The 24502-nt window shown below is 39.9% G+C and overlaps 1 protein-coding gene across 2 annotated transcripts in view; it reads left to right on the top strand.

The window, feature by feature from the left end:
* The window catches only part of micu2 (mitochondrial calcium uptake 2), a 463232-nt gene that overhangs the window by 222912 nt on the left and 215818 nt on the right, over positions 1-24502 (top strand). For both annotated transcript variants that reach the window (XM_072577388.1, XM_072577389.1), the window contains exons 2-3: positions 6819-6975; positions 13505-13525. In XM_072577388.1, coding sequence (XP_072433489.1) covers positions 6819-6975; positions 13505-13525 — 178 coding nt within the window. The remainder of the gene's footprint in view (positions 1-6818; positions 6976-13504; positions 13526-24502) is intronic.

The following is a 24502-nucleotide window of genomic DNA, read 5'->3' on the forward strand; positions in this document are numbered from 1 at the left end:
TGGAAAAGCACAGCACTACACTCTTGACTCTGACCTCCAGCATCTGCAGTCCTCACTTTCCCCTTCTGTATGATGCCAGGCAATTTTTCAACAAGCTGAAAAGCAAAAGCTCTACAATCTAGGGGGGAAAACAATCTTGATTCTCCTAAACAAAAGCAAGCAAATTTCTTTCAGTGTTGCTCTCTCCAATCGTAAATCTCTCATTATGAAGAAATTCTCATTATCTTTTCAGGAGGGTCCCCAATCAGCTGCTCTCTAACATACACTGGTTTTAAAATTGTGCATTAGAAGACTGAAAAACTAATTATTAAACTCCTTCATACATTTAAATCAAAATCTACACATCATTAATTCAAAATCTAATCTCAAAAATAAATGATATTAATATGTAAATCACATACCTTGCATCACAGTAATTCCTTAAAATGGCCTTATTTTGATGACATCAAATTGTGCACTTAATTGAGGTGCTGATATTTAATATTTCGGGATTAAACAATTTTTGATTAAGATGGTACTCTTTGCCAAAGCTCAGATTGATTGTTCTTTAATTGAAATAGTTGATTCTTGGATTGGCTTATTACAAAAAAAACTTTACTCAAGTGTTTATGTGCTGAAAGGTCATTATTAAATATACAAATACGTTCCATGCTTCAATCAGTTGTTAACATGTACCCATCAAGAGTTCCTTATTAGTTTAATGAGTCCTGTGGGATAAAAATAATTGTGAAATCACAGTTCTAAATCGACTGCTGTTTCATTTGAGATTGTATGTTGTATAACGTTGAGTACTATAGTGAAGTGATCTACAATTCTTCTTCCGATGCTTCTAGTTTTAAGTTTTGTTTGTTGTATGCTAATAATGGCAAACATTTAAGCAAGACAATTGCACCTGTCTTTGTTTTTAACCAGTCCAAGAAGTGTGGGGAAAGAATTGGGTTTGTTCAATGAATAATAGTAACAAAGCTGGAGACTTAAAATGCGATGATGATGATTAATGCAGTAAATCATTTTCATTATTTATTATAAATTTGTACAAAGGAAGAGATGCTGTGAAAGATTATGATGAAGACTGCCAAACAACTATGGAATTCCACATAATTGTAATATACTGATCATGATGATGTTTTCCTTGGTAAAAAGTAAGGTTCATTTGAAGCACACTTTCATTTTCTTTATTGTTTTAGCATTTTGATAATATTTTTACTTAATTGTATGACATGTTAGCAAGCTTGTCCTTGCTGCTGGGTGCTTCTTTTCCAGGAGTGAAGGATGGAAATATTATAGAAACAGTCACCCTAGCTACCTCTTGCACATATTCCACTGGCATTAGCTTGGCAATGCACAGACCTCCAATTAACAGTCTTGAGGGAGGTGACTCAAGCCAAGTCACAAAACAAAAAACTGAAATATCCAGTTGCTATGAGCTCAACTTGCAGCAACTTAGAAAGCTTGAAGGTTTTATAGTACGTCACTACGTTCAAAACAATTTTTAAAACTGACTTGCAAGACAGGGGAGCCAAGAAATCCCAGGCAATATTTATTTTGAGGGAGTAGGAACAAATATTCGCAAAATCTTAAAACTCCTAAATCACGGGTTTAAATATGAACAAAATAGTGTGTAACCTAAAATATTTTTATTTCTGACCATTAATAATTTGCATAGTTATCATTTAATTAGACTCTGTTTTGCAACTATCACGCTGTCAGAGCTGGTTTCCTTATGTTCAATATATGTTCTCTCTTTCCTCATAGCTTTCCAAATTAGTTTTAAAAACACCTGCTGGAAAAAGGAGGTTGTGTGCTTTAAAAGTGAAACTACACCTTTCTCTTCCCTCTTTTGGATTCATTCCATTACTGATTTTCAAACTAAAGAACAATTCAGAATGTTGCTCCCTAAAATGAGCTAATGGCATTTTATCAGCTGCTCATAGGTTCAAGAATAAATAGCATTTACCCACCAGCACTATGGGAGTTATTTCACTGCAAGGACTGCAGCAATTTAAGAAGGCAGCTCACCACCACCTTCTCAAAGGCAATTAGGGTGAGCAATATATGCTGGCCTTCAGAAAAGCCCACATTCTATAAATAAATCAAAGGAAAACTTTGTGGGCCAACCCACATCCTATTTTGCCGTGGCATAGTAATTTAGCCTATTTCGTTTGTTTCCTTGGATGATGAACAACAAAAGCTACTCAGAGACAATATGAGTGAACAAAGTTAAAATTTTATAATTGCAAGATGGTTATTCCTTGATATGTGTCCAAGACAAATTAAAATCTGGTATGTTCAAACATAATGCCAAAGGGTAACATTTTCTTCCATTGAGAAGAAATGCTCAATTTTACTATAGTGCATTAAATTTGCATGCTACACTGTTGATAATACTATTACCAGTGAAAGATGAACTGGCTGTAGGTCAAATTTGCCAAACTTGCAGAGTCAGTTGCTGATGACTTGCATGTAGTGGCATAATGAATATTTATTGGTCTATATTTAGCTCAAGGGTCCTTCAAAAATCCTTGATCTCCTTCAACTTATGATTTCTATGAACAAAATGAATAGGAGTAGATGATACAGCTCCTCCTGTCTGCTCCACCTTTCAATACAAACATGTCTGATCTTCCTCTCAACTCAACTCTACTGCCTGCATCCCATATTCTTTAATTTACTGAGAATAGAATTTGCTCAACAATGGTCTCTACACAATGGTCATAGGTATAAAATTACAAAGATTCACAATCTGCTGAGTGAAGGATTTTATTTTGTATTTCAATTCGAAGTTATTCGGAGGCATGATTCTGTTTACTTGACTGTATAGCCAGGAGAAGCAAACCTTAGTGGCTATCATTCAACCTCTTTTAGTATGTTTTCATGAGATTACCTTTCATTCTTCTAAACATCCAGACAGTATAGATTCAATTTACTCTGCCTCTCACATGAGGATAACACCCCTCCCATCTACTGTATACTCTTCCACAATGCAAGTATATCCCTTCCTGTATATTAAATACTGTGTTCACAATAGTTTCTTGCACAATTGTAGCAAGGTTTGTTTATCTTTGTATTCCAGTCCTCTTGCAATAGAAAGTGTCACTTGTTTTCCTCGATGTCCATTGTACCCCATGCTAACTTTGTACTGAGCATCAACTTTTGCCAGTTTCATAGATCTTAAAATCATTTTTCCTATTAAAGTGAGTCACCTCATAGTACCCCCACATTATTCTCCATCTGTTACCTGTTGCTCACTCACTTTAACCTATGAGTCTTCCTTGGCAGCATCTATATATCCTCCTTAGTACTGGCGTAACCAACTAGCTTTGTATATTCGAACTCTGATTTCTTTCTTTTTTGTGTGTAAGTCATTAAATAGATTAAAAATAGATTAGTAGAGCACTGATCCTAATGGCAGTGTTTCACTGTAACTCAGTTAGCTCAGGCTTATCCCTACTCTCTGTTTCATATGCATTACCTGGCCTCTCCCCCTTGTAATATATTAGCCCCATACCATGAGCTTTTATCTTGTACAAGGTAACCTTTTGTGTAACACCTTATAACATTTAGGAAATTCAACTGTATCTGCTACATCCCCTTTATCTGTCCTACTTGCCACACCCTTAAAGACCTTAAAATAAATGTGTCAAATACAATCTATATTTTGTAACACTATCTTGATTTTGTCTAAATATGCTATTATGTTTTAAGTTCATTTTTCAGATTTGTTGAATGTTAGATTCCAGTATTTTCTCCTTCTCTCCTTTCTTAAATAGCAGTGTTACATTTGCTAACTTCAAATCTGCTGGGACCAATTCAGAAGTTCCAAGGAATTTTGGAAAATCATATCCACAGTGACTGTGACTACCTTATATTCTAGGATTCTATCAGGTCATGGAGATTTGTTGACCTCTCATCATTTAAGTTTCTTCAATTTTTTTTTGTTGTTTGTGTTAATTAAATTCCTCATCCTATTCGCACCTTGATTATGCTCTATTCCTGTTATGAAGTTTGTTTTCTACTGTGAATACAGGTAGAAATATTTATTTCTTCTCTGATGGGATTTGAATGTCAAGAGCAAGGTTAATATCTGTTGTTTATCCTGAATTGTCCTTAAAATTATTGGCCATTTCAGAAGAATGTTAAGAATCAGCCACATTGTTGTGGATCTGAAGTCGCCTGCAAATAAGACCAGATGGAGATTACTGGTAGAGTTCCTTCCTTAAAGAATGATAATGAATCAGATTTTTTTAATAGCAATTGATGATAGTTGCCATAATCACCAGCTTCATATTCTAGATATATATAGCTAAAAGAATGTATTGATGAATTCTATACTTAGTAATTTAATTAAATTCCACCAGCTGCCCTGGTGTGATTTGAACCCAAGTCCCCACAGAATGAGCGAAGGCCTCTGGATCAGTGGTCCATGGACATTACCACATCGCCACTGATTTCCTCAAATTTGATTTGATTTATTGTAGTCGTGTACCTAATTATAGTGAAAAATTTTGTATTGTGAGCAGTGCAGGCAGTTCATAGCAAGCAAGTACATAGAGCATAGGGTGCTTAGACAGACCAAGGCATGCAAGGTTGTGGTTGCACAGGAGGTGCCCAAAGCAAGACCGACATTAGCAAGATCAGCATTATTTGAAGTCAGAGAGGTCCATTCAGCAGTCTAATAACAGCAGGGAAGGAGCTGTTCTTGAACCTGTTAATGCATATTTTCAAGCCTCTGTGTCTTCTGCCTAATGAAAGAGGTTGAAAGAGAGCATTATCAGGGAGGTAGGGATCTTTGATGATGATGGCAGCCTTTCCATGTCAACAAGAAGTGTAAATGAAGTCCATAGATGGGACGTTGGCTTCGTTCTGGGTTGGGCTGTGCACACCATTTTCTATAGTTTCTTACAGTCGTGGGTTAGAGCAGTTGCAATACCAGGCCCGTTATGCACCTGGATAGAATGCTTTCTATAGTGAACCTGTACAAGTTGGTGAGGGTCCTTATAGACATGCTGAATTTCCTATGCCACTTGTGGAAGAAGAGGCATTGTTGTGCCTTCTTGACTTTGTTTCTACATGGTATGTCCAGGACAGATTGTTGGTTATCATCACTCTGAGCTATCGACTGTCTTCACCTCAGTGCCGTTGACGTAGATAGAGGAGTGTGTTCCTCCTCTCTTCTTGCAGTTAATGCTCAGTCCTTTTGTTTTGCAGATATTGAGACAGAGATTTGGTCAGCACCTTTGCTATTTTCTCATTCTCTATGATAATTTCTCCACTCTGTCTTTAAGGGCCTAATGTTTCTTTCAGCTAATCATTTTGCCCATATATATGCTGATGACACCCATTCCTGTCTCACCATAACTTATTTTGGTTTTTCCAAAGCTTTGTTGCTTGTTAAACAGATTATTTTATGTGAATCACTATTTCCTACATGTTACCTTCAAAGATTGAAGCCATTGTTTTCAGTCCATTCCTTCAACAGTAATTCTAAACCTCCTCACTGGCCACTCTGTTATACCAATCACATGTGTTTCAACCTCCATAAATTTGAGCTCATCAAAAACATTTCTTCATATATCTCAACCCTGTCCCTATCTTTTCACATCACTAACATTTACTAACCTATATTAACACTTTATGATTAGAGGTGGAATTAAAGTATGTAGATTTGAGCAGGGACCCATACAACATATACAGTCAAATTAGTAACCTTATCAGTTCCACCATCTCATCACTTTTCCAATGCCATCCTTTCAAAACATGTCTCCAGTACAATACCATTTGATCCTTCCTATACCCTTTTTTACGCGATCCACCCTTTCCTAATTCACTCATACGATTCCATCCCATGCCATTCTGCCTATCCCATGTCATTCTGCCCTTCCATGCTATCTCCTTCCTTGTATGCCATCGTTCTCCCATGCCATTCTGTCTTTCGCATGTCATTCCTCGCCTCCCTCCACCATCACCAGGAACACACATTCTTCCCCCTCCCACACCAACAGGAGCACACTCTCTCCCCCTCCCCTCCACCCCACACCCCCCAAACCAGGAACACACTCTCCCCATCCCCACCACCAGGAACACACACCCCCACCTCCACACCAGGAACAAAATCTCACCTCCCCCCACCACCACCAGGAACACACACTCACCTCGTTCCCACCCCCCCACCCCCACCACCAGGAACACACTCGCCTCCCTCCCCCACCACCAGGAACATATCATCCCTACCATTCTCCATGCTATGACTTGCCTTCCCCATTTCACTTGTTCTATACCATTCCACCCTCATCTCTTAATCCATGCAAGCTACATACCACCCCCGCCCCTACCAGAGGATAACCGCTCTGTGTCCAATCCATCCAACCGGGATAACTTTGTTGTGGAGCTCACTTTACTCCTCCAATTCCCCTCTCCTCCTTGCCAGCACTAATTGTCTTTCCTGTTCCATCAAACCCCTGTCCCAATTTCTCCAACCAGGATAACTTGTTATTAGGCTCCTCTCATCTTCTGTTGTTCATTTTCTCAAGCAAACACCATGCCCCCACACGAATGGTGCCCGCTACTTCCATCTCCACCAGCAACCTTGGCATCTGTTGCATCTTCTGTATGCTCCACAAGCCTCCACATGTACCATGCTGCACCCCCAAGTAAATCAACCCACCTATAAACTGAAGGTAGACAGAAAATGCCTGTCGTAATATGTTCAAATAGATGCTTGCTTATTATAGCAATGGTTAATTAATAATGTATGAGAACAAAGATATACGAAGTTAGATTCTGAAATTTAATGAATTTTTTTTAATTTCTGTTTTTAGGTCCAGAATACCATTAAAGAAGATACTAAAGAAGAATATGGCTGTGCTGCAACTTGCAAGCAACGTTTCAAACAATTTGCCTCAATTGAATATGAGGGTGAATTATTCATGACTCCTCGAGATTTCCTGTTCTCAGTTATTCAGGAATGTACAGACGGTAAGTTTAATATTTTGTGATAATTATTCGTGCAACTTGCTGCATATTCTGAGTATCTGAAGTTTTCACTTTTTGATTATCACCATTTTTGTTTCAAATCCATTAAAGCTGCAGGCTTCAAAGTTTTAAAATTAAATGTATAAGTAATTAAAAATGAAAATGTTTGTTTATTGATGTAATGTAAGCATCGCTGCATTGTCCAGCATTTGTTGCCCCTGAGCTAGGTGGCTTGCTAAACTATTGCAGTGTGCAGTTCAGGATCAACCACATTACTGTGGGGCTGAAATCATGTGTATGCAGTTCTCCTTCCCTAAGGAGCATTTCTGAACCAGATAGGTTTTTATATGATCGGCATGGTCATGTGTGTTCTCCTAATGGTATTCAAAATGTTTCAGCACCTGGGGGCTGGGGTTGGGGCTTGTAGGTGGTAATCAGCCCTATTTGATGCTATTAGATAGCATGGAGTCTCAAGTTAATTTTGACGACGAGGCAGAAGTGGCTACTGCATATGCTGGCGATTAGAGTCAAAACTAGAGTGGTGCTGGAAAAGCATAGCAGGTCAGGCAATATCCGAGGAGCAGGAAAATCAACATTTCGGGCAAAAGCCCTTCTTCATGAATGAGGCTGAGAGCCTCGGCGGTGGAGAGATAAACGGGAGGGCGGTGGGGCTGGGAAGAAAGTAGCCTCACCCTCAACACTCTCTTATTTGTTTGGCTGAACTGGTCCTCACCCTGAACAATTTCTCCTTCGAATCCTCCCACTTCCTCCAGATGAAAAAAGTAGCCATGGTCACCCACATGGGCCCCCACATGGGCCCCCACATGAGCCCCACTATGCCTGCCTCTTTGTCAGCTACGTAGAATAGTCCATCTTCCAGAGTCATACTTGGTACCACTCCTCACCTTTTCCTCTGCTATATTGATGACTCCATTGGCGCCACCTCGTGCTCCCATGAGGAGGTTGAACAGTTCATCAACTTCACCAACACATTCCACCTCGACCTTAGGTTCACCTGGACCATCTCTGACACTTCCTTTTCCCCTTCCTCGACCTCTCCATCTCCATCAACGATGACCGAATCAACACTGACATTTTCTACAAACCCACCGACTCCCACAGCTAGCTGGATTACACCTCTTCCCACCCTATCTCCTGCAAAAATGCTATCCCGTATTCCCAATTCCTCCACCTCTGCTGCATCTGCTCTCAGGAGGACCAGTTCCACCACAGAACACACTAGATGACCCCCTTCTTTAAAGACCGCAATTTCCCCTCCCACGTGGTTGAAGATGCCCTCCAATGCATCTCCACCCTTGAACCCCACCCCTCCAACTGCAATAAGAACCCCACTGGTACTCACCTTCCACCCACCAACCTCTGCATAAATCGTATCACCGGCCAACATTTCCACCACCACCAGGGATATATTTCCCTCTCCACCCCTATGCGCTTTCTGCAAAGACTGTTCCCTATGCAATTACCTGGTCAGGTCCATGCCCCTAACAACCCATCCTCCCCTCCTGGCACCTTCCCCTGCAGCCGCAGGAATTGCAAAACCTGCATGCACATCTCCCCCCTCACCTCCGTCCAAGGCCCCAAAGGAGCCTTCCACATCCATCAAAGTTTCACCTGCACTTTCCAACATGTAATTTATATTATCCGTTGCTCCCGATGCAGTCTCCTCTACTTTGGGGAGACCAGACGCCTTCAGGCAGAGCGCTTCAGCAAACATCTCCGGGACATCCACACCATTCAACCCCACTGCCCCGTAACTGAACATTTCAACTTCTTCTCCCGCTCTGCCAAGGACACGCAGGTCCTGGGCCTCCTCCATCATTACTCCCTCACCACCCGACACCTGGAGGAAGAACGCCTCATTTTCTGCCTCGGGACCCTTCAATCCTATGGCATCAATGTGGACTTCACTAGTTTCCCCATTTCCCCTTACCGCAGTTCCATCCTTCCAGCTCAGCACTGCCCTAGTGACCTGTCCCACCTGTCACTCTTCCTTCCCACGTATCTGTTCCACCCACCTCTCCGACCTATCACCTTTACCCCCACCTCCATCCACCTATTGCACTTTCAGCTACCTTCTCCTCAGCCCCATCCCCCTCCCATTTATCTCTCCACCCCCCGAGGCTCCCAGCCTCATTCCTAATGAAGGAGTTTTGCTGGAAACGTCGACTTTCCTGCACCTCGGATGCTGCTTAACCTGCTGTGCTTTTCCAGCACCACTTCAATTTTGATGACTGCAGGACAAATCCTTCCCAACACCAAAATACAGTGCCGCCAGCACTGTCAGTAGAACAGGACAGGCTCGGGACGTTGGATGAAGTTTATGATTCTGTGAGAATGACTCCATCAGGCTGCTGTTTGAGTCCTCTGTGAGACAGCTTTCCCAGTTGCACAATCCCACAGATGTTAATATGGAGACTTTGCAGTGTCAATAAAACTATGTACGCCATTATCATTTCTGATCCATTTGTTGATGCAGCATGGTCCATCTAGTTTCATTTCTTTTGTGAGACTTTGTCATAGTCACATGCAGTGGAGAGGGTTGCAAGGCTGTTTCAGAAGAAAGTCAAGAATCAACCACATTGCTATGGCATTGGTCAAGCCAGATGAAGATATTAGATTTTCCTTCCCTAAAATATGCTGATGAATGATGTGGATTTCTACAATAATTTATTATTTCAGGGACACCATTAGCTAGTTTATAATTTCAAATTTATGAATTGAGTACAAAGTTCACCATGTGTCAGAATGGGAGTCAAACTATGTATTTGGAATATTAGCATGGATCCCTGGAATATTAATCTAATTACTATATCACTATGCCAGTACCCCCCTCTAGAAAACTTAATTTGTTACCTATCTTTGTATCAGCAAATGTAACAATTTGTCTTTTGATTCCTTCGTCCAAGTCACTCGCATTCATTGTAAAAATTGACATCCAGCACTGAACCCTGTGGCACAGCGTTTGTAATATTTTTTAGTCTCTTTTTTCCTGTTAACCAGCCAATCTTCTATGCCAATATTTAACCCCCTAATCCATGAGATTTTATTTCTCATAATAGCCTTTGATGTGGCTCCATATTAACTGCCTCTGGAAATCAAGGTACAGTACATCCATCAGATATTACTGCCTTAAAGAATTCCAATAAATTAATTAAACATCATTTTGATTTCTTTTCTTTTGTTAATTCTGCCTGATTACATGGAGCAGACTTGATGGGCTGAATTCTGCTTCTGTATCCTTATGGTATTATGATTACCTTGACCGTTTGACAAATGCTTTGCTGTAGCATGTTTGATAATAGTTTCTAAAACCTGCCAGATGACAGATGTTAAGCTAACTGTTCTGTAGTTTCCTGCTTTCTGTCTCCCTTTTTGAATAATATGTGCTGTTTTCAAATCTAATAATTTTTTTCCCAATTCTATCAAATTTTAGACAATTAAAATGAGCACATCTACTAATTTGTTTGCTACTTCTTTTAGGATGACGTCCATCAGGACCTGGGCACTTGTCAGCCTGCAGCCCCACCATTTTGTTGCTAATTGTGATTTTCTTGAGCTCCTTCCTCTGTGCGTTCTAACTCCTAATTTGCAGCTATTTCTTGGATGTACTGGTAATACCTACAGTGAAGATTGTTGTAAAATCCCTGTTCAATTCATCTACCAGCTTTTTATTTTCCATTATTAATTTTTCATGCTCACTTTTTATGGAATCAATGTTCACTATGTTGATTCATTTAGCCACCTGTTTTTATATTTTTTGTATTCTCACGGAATACAGGGAAAACTAGCCACTTGGATACAGAACTGACTCTAAGGTAGAAGACAGAGGGTGGTGGTGGAGGGTTGTGACCAGTGGATTGCCACAAGGATTGTTGCTGGGTCCACTACTTTTCATCATTAATATAAATGGTTTGGATGTGACCATAAGAGATATAGTTAGTAAGTTTGCAAATGGCACCAAAATTGGAGGTGGAGTGGACAGCAAAGAAGGTTACCTCAGATTACAACAGGATATTGACCAGATGGGCCAATGGGCTGATAAGTGGCAGATGGAATTTAATTTAGATAAATGCGAGGTGCTGCATTTTGGGAAAGCAAATCTTAGCAAGACCCGTACACTTAATGGTAAGGCCTTGGGGAGTGTGGCTGAACAAAGAGACCTTGAAGTGCAAGCTCCATAGCTCCTTGAAAGTGGAGTCGAAAGGATAGGGAAGAAGGCTTTGGTATGCTTTCCTTTATTGGTCAGAATATTGAGTACAGGAGTTGGGAGGTCATGTTGGGGCTGTAAAGGACATTGGTTAGGCCACTTTTGGAATATTGCATGTAATTCTGGTCTCCTTCCTATTGGAAGAATGTTGTGAAACTTGAAAGGGGTCAAAAAAGATTTGTAAGGATGTTGCCAGGGTTGGAGAATTTGAGCTTATAGGGAGAGGTTGAACAGGCTAGGGCTGTTTGGCGGCTGAGGGGTGACCTTATAGAAGTTTGCAAAACATTAAGGGACATGGAAAGGATAAATAGACAAAGTCTTTTCCCTGGGGTGGGAGAGTCCAGAACTAGAAGGTATAGGTTTAGGATGAGAGGAGAAAAATATAGAAGAGACCTAAGGGGCAATTTTTTCACGTAGAAGTTGGTATGTGTATGGAACGAGCTGCCAGAGGAAGTGGAGGAGGCTGGTACAATTGCAATATTTAAAAGGCATCTGGATGGGTATATGAATAGGAAGGGTTTGGAGGGATATTGGCCAGGTGCTGGCAGATGGGACTAGTTTGGGTTGGGATATCTGGTCGGTATGGATGAGTTGGAAGGGTTTGTTTCCATGTTGTACATCTCTGTGACTTAACTTTTTTTTCTTTCATACTCATTTTTTTCCACCTCACTAATCCTTTAGTCTTTCTATATTTCTTTTCCATTCAGTCCAATCTTCTAGCCTGACACCCACTGGCCTAGATTATCCCTATCACTGCAGCCTCCTATTCCCACTAACTCCAGCCTGTTGTGTGTCTACCTTCACTTCTACCGTTAGAGGCTATGGTTTTATTTGCCTGTGCTCCACACACAGCAATTGACTCCCGAAATCCTGTGCTCTTCAATCTTCAAAACTTGTTGTTTTTGGCATTTACAAATGTCAGTTGAGTGTTATTGCCTATGACTGCCTGTTAAAGACATAAGGGAGCAGTTTTTTATTGTAGCAGTAAGTGTAACTTGAATGTTGTATTCACAAACTGGTCATATTTTACTTTCAATTTTGCATGTGTTTCAAAGTGAAATGTTGGCAGTTGATTTGTTTAACTAACTTGGCTGTTAGATTGGTTTGCATTATTAGAACCATTGATTGTTCTCTTAGAGATGCATTTGAAACATGGTGCCCAAGGTAATTCTGGATTTTGTTTAACGTTCTTTTATTTGTAACTTTGCCAGTTCGGTCATATTTATTTTAATATTGTTTTGGGTGAGCAGCCATCTATATTTTCTCGAAATTTTAACAAAAAATAACTATTATAAATTTCTTGGTTTGAAGAATTCTAAGAAACTAGAGAGAAAATGCTCCTCATGAATCAATTGCTTCAACCTTCATTTGTGTTTTGTTAGCCATAGTTTTTAATAGATTTCAACATTTATTCAACAGCTATGGCATTAGACTTTAAATAAAAGTTCAATAAATACCCTAGCTGATAAAACCTTAACTGATACCATATCACTCTTCATTTAATACAGAGACTGACGCTAAATCCTGAAAGTTCCAAGTTTCTCGCGATAGCTACATAGCGTGTACTGATTGAAACCACGTCGATCTCATTGACTATGTGATCCTTGATTGGGGTTGTTAACCTGGGCCAATCAGGGAACCCTGATCTAACAGAGAAAAGCTGGGGATTCAGAAAGTCTCCTGACTTCAGGGACTGACTCAGAACTGGCTGGTCATAGCCAGTGTACTCTGCACATCTAAATAAAGGGTGACTTAGTGATTGTATGTTGGCCACTGTGCAAATATTTCATGATCAAATAAATGCATTCTCTTCTAATTTTCATATTTACAATCTGAAATTTCTGTACTTTGTTTCACGCATGAATTAATTTTCTGGTGAAATTCGATAAAATGCAGGTAAATTTATGACATCTCATTACAAAAAACAGTAAAATAATTATAGTTTCATAAGCATGTATACAATATTCAGTTGGGTAGTCTGCATTCATCTTTCTTTTCCATTCAGCCAATTTCACCAGATCATTCATTTGCCTTCAATTTCAGAGAGTTGAGTTTTGGTTAACTTTCTCTTCTGAGGGGCTTTATCAGATAGCTGGAACAGGTTCATGTAAATAATATCCAATGCACACTCGTCCCAAAGGGAAAGGATCTGGTAAAAGAATAGATTTATCTTTTGAACCAAGGACATTTAATGTATTAGTTGTAAGTAGGAATATTTGATCCATACTCAGATCTAAAATCATTTTTTAATGTTTTTAGAAGTGCTTGCTGATGTAATGTTGTTCTGTTTTGTTTTTTTTTTAGGTGGTGACAATGTCCTTTCAGGTGAGCTGCATTTGTGTATTGAAAAATTGTAGCTATTCATTGTCAAGATGTAGTTCATCTGTTTCATGCTGTTTCTATGAATATTGGTGATTTTCATCTATTTAATTCTTCATGTAAGATTTTTTTCCTCATTGGACACTGGGATCCCTGTAGGGAAAGACACAAGTATGTAGATTTTCTTTATCATTCTACATGTGAAAGGTGGCATAATCCTACAAACAGCAACCACTTTTAATCAGTGATCTCTCATTGGGCAGTTGAGTCTTATTGAAAGTTAGTTCAACAGTTGAGCTACCCTATTCCCAGATTGGTGGGAACGATGTATCACTTCGATATTTCATATTTGGATTTGCCAGATTTTGTTCAGCGATTTCTTATTACTTTGATTTGGCTTCTTTTAAAATGGACATTAAAAGCCTTATTACTGCACCTTAGTGTTCATTAACATACCACATCTAGACATTTTCTCACTAACTTATTAACAAAAGAATTCTGCTAAGTTTTGATGAAGGAGTTTCCTGGAACCTTGGGAAATATTCTGAACAAATACTGAGCCCATCCACTTACACAGTGTTAAAATCAAGTCATCGGTTCCTTTCTGTTGCTGTTTCACAGGCTAGATAAATGTCTATTAAGTACTTGCTGGTAAACTAGGTTTAATTCATTGAAGTAACCTTCTCGATTGAATATCTAGAAGCAAGACTGAAACAAGAGAAAGTGTAGTTAGTTTGTGTTCAACAATGAGCTTACGGGTGCATTAGATGGCTGAGATACATATCAGCTGTTAGAGGAATCTGGTTGATGCAGTCAGTTGCAATACTCTCTTTTTATTTTTTAAGACAACATCCATCAAATATCAAATATGGAAATATAGAGAGAGTTTGAGGAATTTAGTTCAATTTGCAAAAGGGATCCTGACACAAACCTAATTTCAGATTTGGCACAATTATATTATTCCATCCATTTGGTGAAATCATGAACAAGGATAGATCGTGAATAAAAATTGTGCAACAAAAGGCAATAGCCTGAGATTTGAGTGAAGATATCTCATCGGGAAAAGCAGAAGGAGAAATTGATTTCACTGTCCCGTGCAATATATAGTTTGAATGCTTCTTATTCTTGCAATTCTGAAGGGAGATTACAGAGAGTTAAGCAGAAATATAAAAAGTAGATCCTCAAGGGTAGTAATATCTGGATTACTCTCAGTGCTACGAGCTAGTGAGGGCAGGAAGAGGAGGATGGACCAGATGAATGCATGGCTGAGGAGCTGGTGTATGGTCGAAGGATTCACATTTTTGGATCATTGAAATCTCTTTTTGGGTAGAAGTGACCTGTACAAGAAGGACGGATTGCACCTAAATTGGAAGGGTGCTAATATATTGGCAAGGAAATTTGCTAGAACTGCTTGGGAGGATTTAACCTAGTAAGGTGGGGGGGGGGGGGGGGGGGTGGAGAGTGGGTAGGACCCAGGGAGATAGTGAGGAAAGAGATCAATCTGACACTGGTACAGTTGAGAACAGTCCTGAGTCAAACAGTCAGGGCAGGCAGGGACAAGTTAGGACTAATAAATTAAACTGCATTTATTTCAATGCAAGGGGCCCGACAAGGAAGGCAGATGAACTCAAGGCATGGTTAGGAACATGGGACTGGGATATCATAGCAATTACTGAAACATGGCTCAGGGATAGGCAGGACTGGCAGCTTAATGTTCCAGGACACACATGCTACAGGAAGGATAGAAAGGGAGGCAAGAGAGGAGGGGGACTGGCATTTTTGATAAGGGATAGTGTTACAGCTCTGCTGAGGGAGGATATTCCTGGAAATACATCCAGGGAAGTTATTTGGGTGGAATGGAGAAATAAGAAAGGGATGATCACCTTATTGGGATTGTATTATAGACCCCCCCAATAGTCAGAGGGAAATTGAGAAACAAACTTGTAAGGAGATCTCAGCTATCTGTAAGAATAATAGGGTGGTTATGGTAAGGGATTTTAACTTTCCAAACATAGACTGGGACTGCCATAGTGTTAAAGGTTTAGATGGAGAGGAATTTGTTAAGTGCGTACAAGAAATTTTTCTGATTCAGTATGTGGATGTACCTACTCTTGGGAAATAAGGCAGGGCAGGTGACTGAGGTGTCAGTGGGGGAGCACTTTGGGGCCAGCGACCATAATTCTATTGGATTTAAAATAATGATGGAAAAGGATAGACCAGATCTAAAAGTTGAAGTTCTAAATTTGAGAAAGGCCAATTTTGACGTTATTAGGCAAGAACCTTCAAAAGCTGATTGGAGGCAGATGTTCGCAGGAAAAGGGATGGCTGGAAAATGGGAAGTCTTCAGAAATGAGATAACAAGAATCCAGAGAAAGTATATTCTTGTCAGGGTGAAAGGAAACACTGGTAGGTATCGAGAATGCTGGATGACTAAAGAAATTGAGGGTTTGGTTAACGAAAAGAAGGAAACATGTGTAAGGTATAGACAGGATAGATCGAGTGAATCTTTAGAAGAGTATAGGAGTATACTTAAGAGGGAAATCAGGAGGTCAAAAAGGGGACATGAGATAGCTTTTGGAAAATAGAATTAAGGAGAATCCAAAGGGTTTTTACAAATACATTAATGACAAAAGGGTAATTAGGGAGAGAATAGGGCCCCTCAAAGATCAGTAAGGCGGCCTTTGTGTGGAGCTGTAGAAAATGCGGCAGATACTAACTGAGTATTTTGCATCAGTATTTACTGTGGAAAAGGATATGGAAGATATAGGCTGAAGGGAAATAAATTGTGACATCTTGTAAAATGTCCATATTACAGAGGAGGAAGTGCTGGATGACTTGAAACGGTTAAAGGTGGATAAATCCCCAGGACCTGATCAGGTGTACCCGAGAACTCTGTGGGAAGCTAGAGAAGTGATTGCTGGGCCTCTTGCTGAGATATTTGTATCTTCGACAGTCACCGGTGAGGTGCTGGAAGACTGGAGGTTGGCTAACGTGGTGCCACTGTTTAAGAGTTGTGGTAAGGACAAGCCAGGGAACTATAGACCGGTGAGCCTGATGTCGGTGGTGGGCAAGTTATTGGAGGGAATCCTGAGGGACAGGATGTGCATGTATTTGAAAAGGCAAGGACTGATTAGGGATAGTCAACATGGCTTTGTGCGTGGGAAATCATGTCTCACAAACTTGATTGAGTTTTTTGAAGAAGTAACAAAGAGGATTGATGAGGGCAGAGCAGTAGATGTAATCTATATGGATTTCAGTAAGGCGTTCGACAAGGTTCCCCATGGGAGACTGATTAGTAAGGTTAGATCTCATGGAATACAGGGAGAACTAGCCATTTGGATACAGAACTGGCTCAAAGGTGGTGGTGGAGGGTTGTTTTTCAGACTGGAGGCCTGTGACCATTGGAGTGCCAGAAGGATATGTGCTGGGTCCTCTACTTTTTGTCATTTACATAAATGATTTGGATGTGAGCATTAGAGGCACAGTTAGTAAGTTTGCAGATGACACCAAAATTGGAGGTGTAGTGGACAGCGAAGAGAGTTACCTCAGATTACAACAGGGTTTTGTCCAGATGGGCCAATGGGCTGAGAAGTGGCAAATGGAGTTTAATTCAGATAAATGCAAGGTGCTGCATTTTGGGAAAGCAAATCTTAGCAGGACTTATACACTTAATGGTAAGGTCCTAGGAAGTGTTGCTGAACAAAGAGACCTTGGAGTGCAGGTTCATAGCTCCTTGAAAGTGGAGTCGCAGGTAGATAGGTTAGTGAAGAAAGCGTTTGGTATGCTTTCCTTTATTGGTCAGAGTATTGAGTACAGGAGTTGGGCGATCATGCTGCAGCAGTACAGAACATTGGTTAGGTCACTGTTGGAATATTGTGTGCAATTCTGGTCTCCTTCCTATCGGAAAGATGTTGTGAAACTTGAAAGGATTCAGAAAGGATGTTGCCAGGGTTGGAGGATTTGATCTGTGGAGAGAGAGGCTGAACAGGCTGGGGCTGTTTTCCCTGGAGCGTCGGAGGCTGAGGGGTGACCTTATTGAGGTTAACAAAATTGTGAGGGGCATGGATAGGGTAAATAGGCAACGTCTTTTCCCTGGGTTCAGGGAGTCCAGAACTAGAGGGCATAGATTTAGGGTGAGAGGGGAAAGATATAAAAGTGACCTAAGGGGCAACCTTTTCACGCAGAGGGTGGTACGTGTATGGAATGAGCTGCCAGAGGAAGTGGTGGAGGTTGGTACAATTGCAACATTTAAGAGGCATTTGGATGGATATATGAATAGGAAGGGTTTGGAGGGGTATTGTCCAGGTGCTGGCAGGTGGGACTAGATTGGGTTGGGATATCTGATCGGCATGGACGGGTTGGACTGATGGGTCTGTTTCCATGCTGTACGTTTCTATGACTCTATAATTGATATATTTCACACGGAGCAGGGGTTCCAACACTGAACCTGGAAAAATCCCATGTGAATATCTGGTCGGCATAGACGGGTTGGACCGAAGGGTATGTTTCCGTGCTATACATCTCTATGACTCTATGATTCTAAGATGCAAAACTGGGTAGATACTTGTGGGAATCAATTCACTCACTTTGAGCAGACCAAACTAATGTTTTTATGAAATTTTAAGAGCATTACTTTTTACTCCAAGTTATCCTTCCAAGTATTAGATGTAGGTTAACAAATTAAAGTAGGAAATTTGCTGAAGTGCTTGTTCCTTTTGAACCACTTCTTTCAGTGGAGCTGTCTGGTTCTCCTTGTCCCTAATTCTAACATAGACTGGCATGTCAATGCATTGTTAGAGGTTCCATCTTTTAGGAGAGATGTCAAATCAAGGTCCTGTCTGCCATGTCTGGTAATTGTGAAGGATTCCATGAGGTTTATCACCAACATTTATTACTAAACCAACATCAGTAATGCAGATTATCTCATTGCTATTTGTGGGAACTAGCTGTGCAAAAATTGGCTGTAACATTTCTTTATTTTAACAGTGACTGCATTGCAAGAAAAAGCATTTAATTAGATGTAAAATAGTTTGGGATGTCTAAGGTTGTAAAATATACTGTCTGGATACCTATTCTTACTGAAATAAATGGTGTTTCTATGTAAATGTTTTCATAAATTTCTCCCCTTATCTGAATTGTATATATTTAATTGTGCTGATCCTATAAATGAAAGAAAATGACTTCCATTCCAAACATTTTCCGCTATGCACTTACTTTATTTAACAGTCCAAGGTCTGTTTGCAGTTGGTCTGGTCTTTTATTCACCTGCTTCAGATTAATTACAACATTATGAAAACTAAAACTAAATTTAAAAATGTGCTAGGAACTTTAAAATAAATAAGAACTCTGGCTGACTGCTCTCTTCAGGTAGTTCTCCTAAGTCATTTTAAGTAAAACAATAAACCATGGATGCTGGAAATCTGAAAAATCGCAACTTGGAAATGGTGTTATTTATGCTGTTGCTGGTGGGTGAGAGAGAAGGAGTGAGTCAGCTATATGGAGACTGTGTCCACAGAGTGTGTGAAAAAAGAGATGCAGGCAAAAGAATAGAAGCTGGAAGAGAAGAAAATGCTGAATGGGTGCTCATAAGAAATGTGAATAGTTGACAATGGGTTGGCTTTGTGGATGCAATCCATGCAGAACCAAAATCAAGGGTAGTAAACATGGGGGAGAGTGTTTATGCTCTGAAATTGTTAAACTCAGTGTTACATCCTAAAGGCTGTAAGGTACCTAGGGAGAAGTTGAAGCATTGTTCCTCCAACTTGCACTGAGCCCTCTCTGGAGCACTGCAGCAGGCTTGAGACAGAAATATCAGTATGGGAACGTGGTATTAAGTTGAATGAGCAGGCATCTGGAAGCTTAGGGTCAACTTTACAGATAGAGCAGAGGTATTCTGCAAAGGAGTCATCCAATCTGCATTTCATCTCTCCAATATAAGGGGGGGTATTCTGAGCAATGAATATAGCAGACTAGACTGAATGAATTGCAGGTAAATTGCGGCTTCACCTAGAAGGTTTTTCTGGCACGTTGGGCAGTGAGGATAGAGGAGGTAAATAGGTATCTTCTGTGATTGCATGGGAAAGTACCAAGAGTGTAAGGAAGTTTTGGGAGTGGAAGAAAATTGCACCAGGGTGTCTGAGAAAGAATGGTTTCTGTGGAAAGCTGACAAAGAAGGGGAAGGAAATGTGTATCTGGTGGTGGCACAAAATGGCAGCTTGTGAGTTTTTGGATGCAAAGGCTGGTGGGGAGGGCAAAATATGGTCAAGGGGAACCCTTGCCTCATTGTGAGATGGACCAGAAGGGATGAGGTTAGGTGCAGGAAATGGATCAGGCACAGATGAGGGCTCTGCTGACCACAGTGACAGGAAATCCTTGATTGATGAAAGAAGTGTACATGTCTGAGTTCGCCTGTGCAAGGTGACTTCATCAGAACAGATGTGATAGACATGGCGGAACTAGGAGAATCGAATGGAATCCATACAGGAAAAGGGTTGTGAGAATGTATTATCAGGGTAAAAATGGGAGTCGGGAGATTTGTAATGGTTATTAGAAGTTAGCCTACCCCAGAAATAGAAACAGATGTCAAGGAAGGGAAGGGAGGAGTCAGAAGTGAACCATTTGGATATGAAAGAAGGGTTGAGAGAGTTTTAGATAATGTCTTCTGGAAGAGAAAAGGTGAAATTAGAAATAGGCAGTTCTATTGATGACAGAGATATGTAGTTCATAGAATTCCTACAGTGTGGAAGCAGGCCATTCAGCCCATCGAGTCTGCACTGGCCCTCTGAAAAGAATCCCACGCAGAACCATTCCTCTAACCTATCACCATAACCCTGCAATTCCTGTGGCCAATCCACCTAAACTGTGAATCTTTGGACTATAGGAGGAAACCCAAGTGCCTGGAGGAAACCCATACAGACATAGGGAGAATGTGAAAACTCCACATAGACAGTCACCTGTGGTTGGAATTGAACCTGAGTCCATGGTGCTGTGAGGCAGCAGTGCTAACCACTGAGTCACTGTGCCACCCAAAGTGTGAGTTAGTAGTTGGAAGTTATTTCAAGGTTAAGCATGACACCAAAATGATGGACTGTCTGATTTAGCCTCAAACAGTTACTTGGGTAAGGGGGAAACCGAATCATCTAAAACTTCAAATAGTTGTTTTGGATAACAGAGAAGTACATTAATTAAGTCAGTCATAACATTTGAAAATAATTATGGCAAATAGAAATTATTGACTTCACTTTGTGTTTTGCTGTTTTCAGGTATTGAAAAATTAATCTAACCTCATGCAGTGTAATGCAGATTATGTCATTGATTACCACTTAACTAACCACATATCAGTTTGAATTATGTTTCCATATGCTATGGGTTATGTTCTGTTTAATTATTTTTGTAATGGCATTTTTAATTTTGCACGTGAGTATTGGTACTTGACTTTGCACTGTGTTTATTCTGAGATTTTCCTTTTGAAAAATCATCTGTGTTGAGTGTGGGTGTGTAGGTCACCTTGCCTTTATCAAGGTGAAGAATGGCGTGGGATAGTAAAGGTGCTATAACTGCCACTGATGTTGCCGAGAATATGACCTAACCTTTCAGATTGACGATCGAACAATAGAATGACATCATCTGAATTATTCATCATTAGCTTTATTGGTTAATTAATTTAGATTTTGAAGTTTTGGGAAAGAAATGTGGCAAAGGATCAATCCAGTTCCCTGGCTCAAAGAAATAATTTACTCACGCAGCACTGTATTTTTGTTAATCCACCATTACTAAAACGTGCTTAGGAACACAGTTTTGTCTGGATCGGTAACCTATTATAAAACTTTGATATGTCATTCATATGTTGCTTTTATTCAGCATGTTCACTTTTTAAAAAAAAAATGTCTTTTCTGGCATTAGTAGAACAGCCTGTTTATTATGAGTCATTACAGCAAGACCTACTGCTGTTCCTATCTTGCGTCAAAGCTCTTGCATGATTTAGAACGATCAAGAGGAGAGGCTGGCTCCATGAGGTGATTTAGTGGCCTTACCAATACCCTCGAAAATATAAGCAAATTCAGCATGAGGAATGAGGATCAATCCTGAGATATCTTGATTAGCACATTTTAGTCCATACATTTACCAACTGAGCCTCTGGACCAGATTTTTTCTGAAACCATTTCTGTACTTGTTTTCAGTTGCATCATAATTCAAGAGGTTAATTGAAAAACAACAGCAACCGATATAACTTTTAAGTAACACCTGTAGTGTGATAAAATACTCCAAGACACAGATTTGATTCTCATGTTTAATACTGTTCAAGTTGCATCACTGGTCAGTCTCAGCTCCTACATCCCAGCTTCTATATACCAGCCATGTAATCTGGATAGTAATCATTTTATTTTACTCTCTTGCTTTTGCCCTGATTCCTAATGATGAATTATCTGCACTGAGCTTGATGTCTTTCTTAAGTTAGCACCTGTGATTAACTGAGATGTGTTTGGAATATTCTACTGTTGTATTGTGAGCAATAATGTTCACCATTCTAGTTTATTACTTCTGATGACAATTTGTCATCTTGAGATGTTAGGATCAACCAACACTTAGAAGATCAAAAAGAATACATATTGTACTATTGGAGAGCTGCTGTCATTGAAGTTTTGGGCGATCAGTGTTTCAATACTGTAGCTTTATCTCTGTCCAACATTTACTTAAATACTTCCTCATGAGCTTAGAGTATGGAGAATACACTAGTTGATGATGTTAGAAAGTTAATTGCCAGGCTCTGCCCAAATTGTAAACTAGCCTGGTTGACTGTGATTGGTCATGACAATGTCCGAAGAAGTGAACCAGTGAATTCTGTCAATTATTTCATTAACTGGTGTATTCTTGATGGCAATGCCTCCACCATTCAGACTCCACTTGTCAACTTTTCAGCACTCTTCTCACAGAGTGCACATGTTAATTTTCCCCTTTACAGTAGTGTTCGTGCAAGTTGTCCTGATTGGTGTTAGGTGAAAATGTCCAACAAAATGTGTTCCCTATTAAAAAATCTAGGGAATTTCATAAGTTCAAAAACAATGGACTCAAAATCTGCACCTAGTTGTTTTAAAACCCCAGGATGTAGTTTGACAAATCACTACTTAGTCACGTTAATTTCTGTAATAATATTTCTTTACCTCAACTGATTTTTTTTAAGTTCCTCATTCTCCCCAGAAATTTGCTTCCCATTATTTTCTGGAATGTTTTTGGTGTCTTGCATGATGACATACACAGAGATCCAGATTTTCATGAAATTGTGGAGATTTTGCAAACCTTTGGGATTCAGATTTTAAAATCCTGTCCTAGTTGTTGATGGTTCCCATTTTACCAGTAGAGGAAATGGTTTGGGGCATAATATGACTTGCACATGAAGGAAACTGAACTCAACAGGGTTTTTGAAGCATCCATGTTTTTCCACCCTTCCGTTACATTCACTTGGTCCATCTCTGACTCTTCTTCCCTTCCTTGGCTTCTCCATCTCCAGAAATAGAGACAATCAACAAATATTCACAACAGTGTCACAGCTGCCTTGACTATACTTCCTCATATATTAGTTTCTAAAAGGACTTCATTCCATCCTCTCTTTCTGTCATCTATTTTGATGATGCTACCTTCCACACAAACACATCTGATATTCATTCCTTTTACTCAACCAATGATTCACAGCAGTGTGATTGCCAGAACCTTCCAATGTATTGGATTTACTACTTGAATTTCTGTTTTTAATCCTTCCCTCTCAGAACTGTGACAGGATTCCTTTCATTCTCAGCTTCCACTCCACCAGCCCTGTATTCAATAGATTGTCCTCTACCAATTCTTCCAGGTCCATTTTTGCCATCTCTCTCTCTGTCTGTGAGTGTGTCTCTCTCAATCCAAGTTTCTCTCTCTCTCTCTCTCTGACTCTCACTCTCACTCTCTCTCACTCACTCACACACACTCTCACACACACAAACACACACACACACACACACACACACACACACACACACCGACCCCATTCTTCACAATAAGGTGTGATTACAGTCTGTAGCAAACTGTTTGGTACACTTCTTCCTTCTGTGTCAGGATCTGTCCAACACAAAATCAGGCTCAACGACTCTATGCCAAAGAGATTTGAGACGAAACCATCTACTGCAAATGCATATGACAATCTCACTCTCTATAAAATCTTGTATACTGTAGTTCAGATACACAACCTATCATACTATATTATAACCTTAGTTATTTATGTTACTTTTATCTAGACTTTTGTTTGTTGGAACTGCTTTTTTTATTCATTTATTTTACACTGTGTTTTGTTCTATGCTATTAAATACTTACCACTTCAGCTTCCAATATAATTGGAGATGCGCAAAAAAGCAGCACCTCTTATAATACAAAAAGTAAACCGTGAATGATTGAAGTGGAACCAATCTATATCTTTTTGCTGGTGATAACTGGGGTATTCACTTTTGTTTGCAGAAATACCCATCACAAGCACGCACTCCAGCAATCTCAATTTAAGTCAGTTCCCATTTACTTACACTTATTTGCAAGTTAATCCCCAATCAATATGCACAATCTGATTACAATTAAAATGTACTCATCATTTTCCTCCTTTTCCCACACTGACTTCCCATTTGCAACATATTTAAGATTTTGGTCACTTTGCTAATGTTGAATGCAGTTCTGCAATAGTAGTCCTCCAAACTCTTTGGGGTCTATTGATCTCGCTCTCCCTTTGTAGCGAAATTTCAACTCCTTTTAAAGCCAGCACTATTGAATGGTCGACTTACATTTACTGTTTCAATTTAGGATTAAACCATTAAACAAGATTGAGTGATCAGGTTTCTTGATCCTCCTGCTTATTGCCCTCCTCTCCTGAGCCTTTGGTGTGAGTGGCCAAGAGGCAAAAAGCAATCTGAGGAGTGAGAGTGGCAGCAACTTGCAAGGTCCCAAAGGTGTGCTACAAGCTGCAAG

The sequence above is a fragment of the Chiloscyllium punctatum genome, chromosome 9 (genome assembly GCF_047496795.1).
Source record: "Chiloscyllium punctatum isolate Juve2018m chromosome 9, sChiPun1.3, whole genome shotgun sequence".
NCBI lineage: Eukaryota > Metazoa > Chordata > Chondrichthyes > Orectolobiformes > Hemiscylliidae > Chiloscyllium > Chiloscyllium punctatum.